At 34.2% G+C, this 12,632-nt stretch overlaps 1 protein-coding gene across 1 annotated transcript in view; it reads right to left on the minus strand.

Moving 5' to 3' along the window:
- The window catches only part of LOC137768831 (protein piccolo), a 362,658-nt gene that overhangs the window by 38,681 nt on the left and 311,345 nt on the right, over nt 1-12,632 (minus strand). The window contains exons 21-22 of the mRNA XM_068550459.1: nt 10,350-10,491; nt 6,241-6,314 (exon numbers count right to left, since the gene is read on the minus strand). Coding sequence (XP_068406560.1) covers nt 6,241-6,314; nt 10,350-10,491 — 216 coding nt within the window. The remainder of the gene's footprint in view (nt 1-6,240; nt 6,315-10,349; nt 10,492-12,632) is intronic.

Genomic DNA, 12,632 nt, shown 5'->3' on the forward strand with positions numbered 1-12,632 from the left:
GGCTAATCCTAGTGCCGTTAGCCACGGCATTTGCTGAGGGACTCTCTGGATGCCCTAGTAACAGTTGCTATTCTGTTCTAGTTGGGGGGGGTCTTCCAGAATGGTTTTGTATTTTTGCCTTTGCAAGCTAATTTTTAAACAACACAGTTGGACAGGGAAATGAGGAAATTAAATGAGTATTTTACATAGAGCACTTGGATATTCCAATCTACAACCCCCTAGAGAGATAACTATCATTTACTCCATTTTCTTTTCCCTATTTAAAAAGAGAAAATACTTGGAGAAAATACTTTTAAAAACCTTTTTTTGTGTATTTATCAAAACAAGACAACAAGATAGAGGACTCCAATCCTGGGGCCTAGATTTTTCTTGGTTTAATTCAGGAAGTCATTTCTGTTGCACACTCGCTTCATGGACTTTGCAAAATATGTCCATTCACCTAACAAGGATTCAAACTAATCACTGTTAGAGCTATGTATGAAATATATACCTATATAAAATAGACTTGAGATGCCAGTTAAAATGAGATTGTTGTGGTTATTATAGATTTCCATTATTTCTACATAAATTGTTATGCTTTTTTTTCTAAAAAAAAAAAACCCACTTCAAATAATATATTAAATCAAATCTTGCTCTCTACCCTAAACCCCTCCACATCACATCCTTAGGTGATGTGCTTTCACACACTCAAGTATCTGAACACATGTGTGAGTAGACCTTAGCATATTTCTACAGTAGTAGAGGTTTATTTGTTCTGGCCCACTGAAAATTGATATTGAGTAATTAAATTCAGGCTTCCAAAGATACTTAAGAGAATAAATGATGTATTAGGGTTACTTGTTCTTTAAATGCACGCAGCCAGGCAAATTAAGCTTCATACAAAGTCGCAATCCTAATGCCTGCTGCTAAAGCTTGTGAACACCTGGTTTAGAAGAAAAAGTGGGTCAAGTCAGTCACTGTATGTAATATACATGGATGCCCACCAGCAAAGATAACACAATTAGAAATTTTAAAAATGTGGGAAAGAACCAGATCGTCTATTTTGAGGGTATTCGAAGTTTTTAAGGTAAACTGGGAAAACACTTGTCAGACTTGGAAAGTCTAATGGATTTGATCTAAATCTTTAAAGGAAGTGCTCTAGCTCTTCCAAGAAGTGCATATTTTGTCTTAACTAATATCACTCTTTTGGATGGGATTCAAATGGCTCTCTCTTATAACCACTTCTCATTTAATAATAGCTACAATTTAAAGAACGTTAACCACGCGTCGCACATGGTCCTTACTCGCTCCTTACTTTGTGCACTTACTTAAACTGTGGGCGTTCAACCATTCATTAGTAGAGATAGCCCACAAGACTATTACTATTTTCCACTACAACTTAGGTCAGAATTCCAGAACTTTTGATTGATCTTATATTCTGACCCACTGAATTAATCTCATGCTAGGATTAAAATTTATGTCACTGCTGTACAGAAGATGTATCGTTGTTAGAGAAAATGATTAAGAGGATAGTAGATTTTTAAAAATCAGAACCTAGAATAAGTAGACTTGCTCAATAAGTAGAATAAGGACACAGCTATTTAGCATTAAAAAAAAAATCTCAACGTGTTCAACACAAAATTTCAGTCCCACAAAACATTACTTTTTGCATTCTGTACACTATAATTCCAAAACAAGAATAAAAATTTTATGAAAAACAGACTGTCTAAAGAAGATTACTTAAAATCTATGATATATGTCTGATTTAAAGTATGACCATCCTAGGGCATATCATTGTAGATCAATTTCACTTAGAGTGGACCAAGGTGTTCACAAAACAAAGTGCTTAGATGAATAATATGAAAGGTTCAAGATGAAGTGGAATATTGCCATATTTACAATTTCAAGAAAACTGTACTAATCTACAAAGAGACACTATTTTTCTGATGCTATGGTGAAGAATTAAAAGAGGAAAATTCTGGTCAGGAAACTATATGTTTAAAAACAAATTGAACTAACTGTTTTGTCTGTTCTTTGTTTTCCCATGAATTGGCTGTTTATGTTGACTGACAACAAAAGGAAGTGAAAGAAATCCTCTGGATCACTCAAAACTGACAAAATTTACATCATACATATACCTCAAGTCCAAGACAAGGTTGAGTCCATATTTCTATGGGGACAAAACAAAATCTTACACTTTAAACTGGTATCTTCTTCTTATCTGCTTCGAACAAATAAATTTCTGTCTGATTCAATAATTTTCTCCCCAACGTGTGCCTATATATTCTTCTTAATGTAAAATTGTTCATAAAGATTTTTTTTTAATATCTTTATTGGACTATAATTGCTTTACAATGGTGTGTTAGTTTCTGCTGTACAACAAAGTGAATCAGCTATACGTATACATATATCCCCATATCCCCTCCCTCTTGCGCCTCCCTCCCACCCTCCTTATCCCACCCCTCTAAGTGGACACAAAGCACCGAACTGATCTCCCTGTGCTATGCAGCAGCTTCCCACTAGCCATCCATTTCAAATCTGGTCGTGTATATATGTCCATGCTACTCTCTCACTTCGCCCCAGCTTCCCCTTCCCCCACTCCCGTGTCCTCAAGTCCGTCCTCTACGTCTGCGTCTTTATTCCTGCCCTGCCACTAGGTTCATCAGTGCCGTTTTTTTAGATTCCATATATATGCGTTAGCATATGGCATTTGTTTTTCTCTTTCTGACTTACTTCACTCTGTATGACAGACTCTAGGTCCATCCACCTCATTACAAATAACTCAGTTTTGTTCCTTTTTATGGCTGAGTAATATTCCATTGTATATATATGCCACATCTTCTTTATCACACTTGTAATAAATGTTTAACATTTACTCTTCTCACTAGATTGTAAGCTCCATGAGGGCAGTCTGTCTTAATCATTGTATGTAGCACAGTACTTGGCACATAGCATTTGCTCAGTAAATATTGTTGTCTGACCATAGTTTAAAAGAAAACTATATTGAAATATTATTTTAGATTTCTTTTTTTTTAATTTTTTTTTTAGATTTCTTTTTAAAATTTACTAACGATATGAAAATTTTATTACATGAAGAGCATAGTGAAAAGGTCTTAATGAAATGATTTATAAAATGATTCTATACCAAGTATTTTGTCTCCTTAGTTAGCTATTTCCTTTGATATGATCAGTACCAATTTGTTTTGTGTTTTTGTTATACTATTTCAAAGGAGGGGACTTTCTAGTGCATTAATTGTAAGTGTACACACTACACCCTGTGAAAAATAATACAGAAAAGCAAAGAAAGGTGAAAATGAAAAAGAATTTTTTCATAGATTTTGAAGACTCGACTAAATAAATGGAGAAATTTTGTGTTCCATTTTAAAGCTCCTACAAGTATAATGTACATTTACTTGGTATCTAAGTAAAATTTCTTCACTTGGGACTTTAATCATCACAGTACTTCACGTGGTACTTTTTTGTTGTTGTTAGACATGGATGCTTTCTGACTCTGGCACGTGGCTAGGCCTAACTGAGATACCCCTCTCTGTTGTATGCTACTGTTCACGTGGGGGCAGGGACCCTGCTGCAGCCAGGGCACTGCTAGCCCACTGGCAGCCTCTCTGAGGCCAGAATATCCCTGTAGCTGGTCCAGGGTATACCTGCTGGATTTTGAAGTACAACTTTCCTATAAAGGTTTAATATTTATTACAGTTTTCTTTTTCGTATTATTAGCAATCTCTTATGTATCTCTTATAGAACTACTCATAACTTCACATAAATGCGTTACTTGTAAATTTGCTTATTGTCAAAATGTCATAAGTAACTCAGTCAAAAATAATTTGTCCAAAATATTGCTGCCAAAAGGGCATGACTCACATTACATTACATATTCCATATGGTTCCCATTCTCAACTCCCACCCCTCTGCTCAGTAACTAATCTGAGATTAACTGTTGATAAGGGTCAGTTCACTAAAATATAAACCCATTGACTCATAAGTTTAAATAAAATATAAAGCAGCCTACGACTGGCTTCTTCTTGGAAAACAAGCATGTTTTGTGTGGGACTGATAGGAAATAAGAAGGCAGCATTAGGATGAACAATTTCTATTCTTTTCAAATGTTAACATCTATACTAAAATAATTTTGTTTATAAACTTCAAGGTTAAGAGAATGATGAAGTTAAGTAGCTAAAACTTTTGGGAAAAAGCGCCCATGAATTGCTTCTCTGTATACATGAAGTATAGAGTCAGATGAAAATCAATGGCCATTACCTTAATATAAGATTATACTGTTTATTCATTCACTTAAACATTCTTGAAGCAACTTTATGGGCAAGGCTTTCTGCTAAGTGCTGGGACACCAAGATGAATAAATCATAGCTCTGGTCTGAGAGTTGTTCAGCCTTATGAAGGAGACAGGCATAGAAATCGGTAAATTTAAGTCAAAGAACAATGATAACACAATATAAAAATTACGGTGTAAATAGGTACAGATTTTGTGAGTGATAGACAAGTATAGGAGGAGAAAGAGGAAAAACTGAATTCAGGGCATATGTAGTTTGATGCATCTATGGAATTTCCATGTAAAGTATTGTACCAGCCCTATGCCTGTGCGCCCTTGGATGCATCTTTGGTCTTTCTCTGCCCTGCTTTCAAAAGAGCTGCTCCCTAGCATGTTTTCCAGGCTCCCCTGTTAGTTGGCTTCCAGCTGATTTGACCAGGCCCTGACAGAGACTGGAGAAGGGGAGGAAGGGAGAAACTGGGATATTTCTCCCCATCCTTGTCTATCTCAATATATATTTCTATCTTTTGTTGTGTCTCTTCCTTACCTCCTGATCCCAGCAGACAGGCTTATCTTGGTTTCAGCTCTCCCTGTCCTCCAGCCTTTAGGGACAGTAGCTTTCTTCTGCTACCTCCCTACCCCCTGCTGGGTTTCTCAGCATCTTCCACGCGTATATAATAATTGCCAGTCATAAATGTCCTGTTTTTTAAATACATATATTTTTAATATGGTTTTTATTTTCTTGGTTCGGCACAAATGCCTGGTGGACATCTGAGTCTGAATTCCAGTGAGCTTGGATGGCAATCAACATGTAGACAAGAGTTGATGAGTTTATGCAGAAGGAAGATGGGTAAAAGGAATGGTGGATTGAGGATGGGACCGTGGGACCATGGTAACAAGTAGAGGAAGCACAGTCTTTGAATGAGTTCTAAGAAAATTTTTTAGTAGAACCAGAAATATGTGATATCTACTTAAGTCCACTAGGAAACTTAAGCATCACTTAGACCCAGCATTTTTCAGATCAGGTTTCTAAAGATAGAAAGATCAGGTCACCAGTCAAGACAAGATTTGAACCTTAAATCTGGGTTTCCTATTTCCCCATCGAATGTCCATATGGTACCATGCCATTAATCATTCTTTTTAATAGCGTGTGATTTGGCGTCATTTTCCTGGATTCAATCACTTGCTCTTACCTTGTATGATGTTTGCACTTCAGTTTCTTTTCATGTAAAACCAAGTACCTTCATAGGTAATTGTAAGAATTAAATGAGATAATATGTGAAAAGTAATTAGAATAGTGTTAAGTACTTAGAATAGTTAAAATTCTTGAGAGTGTAAGTTATGATGGATACCAGTGCTATCAGATCTTATCAAAACATTAGTTAAAAATTTTTTTAAACGAAGGATAAGTCATTGTGCATCTTAGAGATACTGATTATGTGTGGAAGAAAAGGATTTTTTTTTTCATTTTGTAATACATTTATAATACCATTTAATAAAACAAAGTTTAATTTCAAATTAAGTTTTCACTTTAGAAGTTAGTTCAGTCATTATTTTTTCTATAAAAAGATTTTTACACCATTAGTTTCTTCTTAGTTCCACATTTTTAAGGCTTGCCATTGACTTAAATGAGGTTTCATGATTTTCTATTTGTATAGTATTTTAAACGAAAACATTTTTTTAAATTTCAAGATATTTTTTCCCTGAGAAAGTCTTCAAGTTTCGTTCTGTAATCCTCATTCTTCTTTCCCTTTAAAATTTGTAGTTTCCCAAAGTGCTTAAATGTTAAATATGAATGTTAAATGAAGTGACAAAGTCATTCTAATTTAATAGATCATATGGATAATGGTGACTTATTTCCTAGTGCTTCTGGTATTAGTACTTAGAAATTAACATTCATATTAAAACAAAAACAAAGCAAACAGTATAGCATACAGATACAACCAAAATCCAGTGTATTGTAAACTGTAACTTACCTTCAGTGTCTGCTAGTCCTACGCCTACTCCTGGCTGTTTTATAGTCTCTTGCCCATTCTGCCCCATCTTTCCTCTGTTTAAAAAGGAAATAAAAGTTTATATATTCAATTATAATCCTAAATGCAAATGAGGAGTCCAAGTTTGCAAAAATAGAATGACATCATATATTCAGACCTGCAACAAATTACTTGAATGGCAAATGTTGTACAAACACAATAAATCACTCTATATCATGTTAATTTTAAAGTGGAAATTTGTTTATCATTCCTATTTAGTCCAAACATAGTACCTCAAAATTCAGTGTCCTGTTCATGGACTCATTTATCAAAGACATGACCATCATGAAATCTTCAAATTTTGTTTTAGAATTGGTTTTTTTTTTTTTTCCTGCCATTTTTAACTCAAGAAGGAGAAGGGTTTTTTATATCTTCACACTTCGTTATGATGAGTTGTATAGATCCTTTGGTGAGAAGGGAAATGTTGAATTGAATAATTTATAAATATAATATTGTAATTACATGGATTATTATTTCTTTCAGATCCATCCTGTATTTTCAGCTGTGTGTAGCACATTGGCTTTTGAAGTCATACAGCTTGGTTTCTACTTCTGGCTTTGCTACTTTATGCTATACGTCATGTAAGGTAAATCTTTTAATCTGGTGAAGACTATTTCTTCTTTTGTAATTTAAGGATAGTAACATGAGCTACCATTTGGTTATGGGAAAATCACATGGAAAATGTATGTAAGTGCTTAGCATAGTGTCTGAAACATCATAATATTCAATAAATATAAAGTACTAATAGGTAGATATGTACATAACAGCTTTAGAATTCAGCCAAAGGCTGCAAACCATTTTTAATTTCAGCCTTAAACTTCTTGCAAGGCCAAACAGATGAACAATTCATTATACTCTGAGCACTGTGGGTTCAGAATATTGATAACGTAAGAGCCAAAAGATTATAGGTCACTTCTTATTTCTTCAGAGAAAAAGCTACATGGCGTACAAAAGATTTGGAAGTTGCCTTTATATGTAGTTATATAAGATGTTCTAAAAAGATGGAATAAAAATGCTTAAGTGTTAGAAATGGTGCTTGAACAAAGGAATGTCTTGATACTATACTTGCTAGACAATAATTCAAACATAGCAGTATTTACTAACAATTCATTCTTACTCTTACAAAAATATTTAGTTTGCCCAACCAGATGAAAATGTAACCACACTTATTTCTTAAGACTCCAATTAGATCTTACTTGAAAACTGCTCTAAAGATCCTCTCATCATTCTACTGAAATGCTTCTGCACATAATGAAAGAGGAACTGATGTAAATTCAAAAATCATTTTATCTTCAAAGCCATTACATTGTTCCAAGACGACAATTCTAGGTCAAAGTTTTAAACACAAGTTTTTATTTAGTGATTATGTGAAGGATAAAGTGCATGAAGAAATGTTATAAATTATATATATAATTATATATAGTTTGCATCTGAATATATACAAAAAAGTCTTGATTAAGCAATGCACAAAACTTCAATTTGTGTAATTACTTCAACGAGATTCAAGACAAAGAGTTGATAAATTAAAAAAATTAACTTTGTCTGCCAGGATTAGACATGGAGAAAGCTTAATAACTTAGTAGCAATCTCACCTCTAGCAGTATACTATACAAGCAGAGCGGGCCAAAACACATCTTGTTACTGAGCCAAACTCAATTGAAAGTGAGGATCATTTTAGTAGTGCTAATCGAGTAGATGAGAGTACTGAAAAATTACTATCCTATACTATGCCAAACTTTAACAAAATAAGTATAATTTTTAGTAATTGTAATAAAAAATTTTTTTGATAATTTTTATTTGATCTTGAGGCCTACATTTCACATTTTAATGATGCTATTCAGCTGCAGTATTTGCTTCTAATGAAAACTGATTTTAACATTTGGTATTTAGCCAAAATGTGTATTAGGTGCATTTCTAAGATTATACAGAAAACTTGCTGCACTGTGAAGCTAAATGAAGTACAAAGGAAATGTAACTGTGGGTCATAAAGGATGCAGTTTTTCTGAATTCCCAATAAATAATCTTCATCTCAGAACATTCTGACTGCACAGGTTATAATTTATCTTTGTTAAACAATCACCAAATAGTTATTGAACACTTATGCTAGCCCAAGCAAAACTGTGTTAGATACAAAGAGAGATAGAAAAGAACCACCAAATACTGCTTTTTACTTATATCCTGTAATGCTTTAGAAAAGCAAATTTTCTTTGGGCTCATATGGCAAAAAACAAAAGCCTCCTACGCAGTTTTAAAAGCTTTTGATTTACAAGAGAAACAAGAAAATGGGAACAAGCAAAATTGAAATGTGGTTTGTATGTAAAAAAACCAATCTACTTCCACTTCAGACATTCAGATATTGAGGAAATAATGTATTTTACGCTCTGAAAGTTATAACTTTATCATCAGTGTTAGATTATATATTTTGAAAGGTACAGATAAATTGGAAGGATAGTAAGTGATGTGTGGTGCAAAACCTTTACAAATTTATATGATATTCACAGCTTGGAGAGAGAGGAATGTAATGAATTTGTAGAAATTCTCTTCAGTTAAATTGGATCATCAGAGTCTGCGGACTAATGAGATCACACTCCTTTTAGAAATAACTGCCAATAAAAAAAGAACTGATTAAATACAAATAACTCCATTGAATCCACAGCCTAGGTCTCAAAAAAAAATAGACAGATGATCCAATAATTAGTCAATTTAAGTAGGAAAAATGTAACCCAAAAATCACAAAATAAACACATTTTTCACCTTACAAATCCATTTTCCCCATTATTTTGCTTTTATAAACTTGAGCCATTATCTAAATATTAGAACTATTCTGGGGATCAAAAGGAATGGTTCATAAAAAACCGTGATATTAAAACAATGAGAAATAGAAGTTCCACTCCCAGAGATGGTTTCACTTAACAGAGAAAATGAAAAAGACCCTCTAACAAGGGCCCAGACCAGGGATCTTCAAACTCACTTTGCAAAGGGCCAGACAGTGAATGATCTGAATGGTCCCTGTTGTAATTATACAAGTCTGCCCCTAGAGCACAGACAACATTAGGCAACACATCAGCAAACTGGTATGGCCGTGTTCCAATAAAAGTTAATACGTGGACACTGAAATTTCAAATTCATGTAATTATCATGTGTCACAAAATGCTATTCTTCTGGGTTTTGGGGAAACATTTAAAAATGCAAAAGCCATTTTTAGTTCTTCACAGACCTTACAAAACCAGGCAGCAGGCTGGGCTCACCCTGGGCTAGATCCTGGAGTTGCATGGCCCAATGGTGTTTTTGAAAACTTAGAAAACTAGTTACTGGAGAAAGTCAGGAAGTTTAGATTTTGATATTGGAATAGAGATAACATATTTATCTTGGATTTATCTTGGATGCTGCTAGATTTTGCCACCGATATGACTAAACCCATTCTAACACATTTTAAATACAGTCTGCTTTAGTTTTGCATTTTATTTGCAATATGATTTTCTCGAGGCTTAACGTATTATAAATTAACTTTATTCCAAGAGTATCTATTTGGGGACCTATGTACTGCTTGTTATTTGTTCTAGAAAATATGGATCCACTTCAAAACCTTCCATTTTAATGGTAGAGGAATTTATAGTTGAGAAGTCTATATGAGTAGCCCAATGTGCTATTTCAAATGTGATATATGAGTTCTTTAAATATGTTTAAATATCTCCTGATTCAAAATCAATTAATCTATGCATTATGCGATTAAAGCATCCATGCATTACTGCTGCTGAACTTGATTCAGGCATAGCTAAGCTATTATTATTTTAGCAGTTTTTCTATTAAATACAGAATGCACTGATTAGGTAGTCCTGGTGGTGACCAGCATTCATGCTTAGAATTCACTAAATTAATCCAATCTTTCCTGAACAGTCTATTTTCTACATAGGCATAAACAGTTGAAGAGCTTCAGGGACACTGACTCAGACTTGGATAATTATCTAGTTATTTCCTTTTCAATGTTAAGTAAAGCTTACTCATGAGGCTGTTAACTTTCCAGTGGGGGGGAAAAAAAAACCACCACTTACATCCTTGGAATAGGAAATAGATTAGTCTCCCCTGCAGTGCTGCTGCTTCCTTCACTGTCCACGCTATACCCACTGCCAAAGCTGCTGCCCGAGGAGCCAGTGGACACGGAGCTTTCTGCAGGCCGGTGATTGGTGGGCTTGGCTGCATGGTGTGGGAAGAGTCAACACCACAGTCAATCAATGAACCTCCCATTGATCTCCGAATGCATATTTATATGTTTTCTTCATTTACCTGTGTAAAGAAACAGCTCTAGCAAGAACTCCACATCTCTTAACCTGCCTTTCATTTTCTTTTCCTTAACCAGTAACTCTCAGTGGCAACACTAAAGCCCTTGATTGTTTTTGTTGGATATAAAAGAAAAAAAAAATTAACTTCTAGGAATCAACCATCAGCTTTTTAGACTGAGTTAAATAGTATTATTATTACTTGTGATTTCTTTATAGAGTATTGCAATAACGATATGGCAAACAAATAAGAATTGTGGCTATTTCATGGAGAAAGGAATTTAGGAAGACTTGGGTAGATAGAAATGATAGAATATGTGAAAATTGCTTAATTATTTCCCATATTAATAACCAGTACTTTGTTTTTCTCCTGAGAAATGAAGATGCAAAATAGAATAGGTAATTTCAGGAAATGACTGAAAATCCTGGACTTGTTTGTATGTAGCTCTACCAACTACCTCCAGCAGGTTTTTAAATTTAAAGATATTTGTTTCCCCTTAGGCATGTCCTAGTTTATGACTGGGACTTGTTTTAAATAACCCATGAGTTTGATTTTTTGTATATAAGAATCCATATTCCCATAGAAGAGTTATGAATTTGTGTTATAAATTATGCAGTAAGAGAATGGTAATATTGTTAGCAGAGTTCTAGATTAGAGATTTGGGAGGAAATTCTGTTGCAAAAGGAATGAAAAGAAGGCAAGTGTAGGCAATTGGGATTGACATGTATACACTGATGTGTATAAAACTGATGACTAATAAGAACCTGCAGGATAAAAAAAAACCAAAAAAAAACAACTAATACTAAACTTTCTTTGGGTTATTTGTATGGAAATATGTTAACATAAATGTTTCAGACATTACATGAAATTTCTAAAAATCTTATATGTTCTGGTATAATGTTATAAATCATAATTCGTTATTACTTTAAAATGTATACCTCAGAAATAACTAAAAAAAAAAAAAAAGGCAAGTGTTTGCTCTTTTTTTGTGGGAGTGGAGATTCTCTAGGCAAATTTTTGAAATTGTCGTTTGTCTTCTGCCACATGGTCAGAGTTTAAGAGCATGAGGTCTGATCACACGGATCTGGTTTTGAATCCCAACTCCTGCTGAAGTTAACTCTAGGTGGTCTCAGTTTCCTCATTTGAAAATAATGGGGTCAGTAAAGCCCCCCTCATAAGACTGTGATTATGAGGAGTGAGATAAAACAGGAACTCAGTAACTCACTCTTCTTTGTCTTGTGATTTAATTTGCTGTACCCCCAAGCTCTTCTTCAGGGCTTTATTGTCAATGGCTGTTCCTCACTGAACAGCGCACCTAGTTCCGGACAATGAATTCATCTTGATTCTCTTCTAATTTTAGGTGTATTCTAGGCTGCAAAGTACTTAAGAGTCTCTCTCCTCCATAAATACTCTCCTCCTGTTCACTCAGGAGTTTCTCAAGCAGTTGGATAGATCCACACAACTGGGTAAAGAGTTGATAATCTTTTAATGATTCTAAGTTATCAATATTTTTCTTAAGGAAATGTATAAAAACACAATGACAATCCGGTGGAGTTTTAACCAATATACCCCAATAAAGTGAAAAGCGTAGATACTGTGAGGGAAATCATCCGAGGGGAGGAAACTCTCCATCAGATTAGCCAGGATCAAGTCTTGCAAAGGCTTTAGCTTTTCCTCACTTCTTCCCTTCTATTTCTGAACTAGCAGTTTCTCTAAAGCCACCAGAAATTTTCATACTATCTATTCCAGTGATAGTAGGATTCCTTTCCCAGAATAGAGAAGGAAGAAATGTTTGATAATTTGTTATATATCAGGTATCTATAAATTGGGAATAGCTAGTTAGAAAAGGGTCTGAATCCTGTTAAATAGCCAGTCACCAGTGAATTAAGAGTAACTCATAGGACTAGATTTCCAGGAAAAGAATAATAGTCATAATGTTTGTTTAATATTTTCTTCAACTTATGTAGAAGAAACCCAGCTGACGTATTTAGTGTTAAAGATCTTTTAAAAGGATAAGTTAAAAAATGTAAAGGTAATATGACTGATATAAAATTATG

The sequence above is a fragment of the Eschrichtius robustus genome, chromosome 8 (genome assembly GCF_028021215.1).
Source record: "Eschrichtius robustus isolate mEscRob2 chromosome 8, mEscRob2.pri, whole genome shotgun sequence".
NCBI lineage: Eukaryota > Metazoa > Chordata > Mammalia > Artiodactyla > Eschrichtiidae > Eschrichtius > Eschrichtius robustus.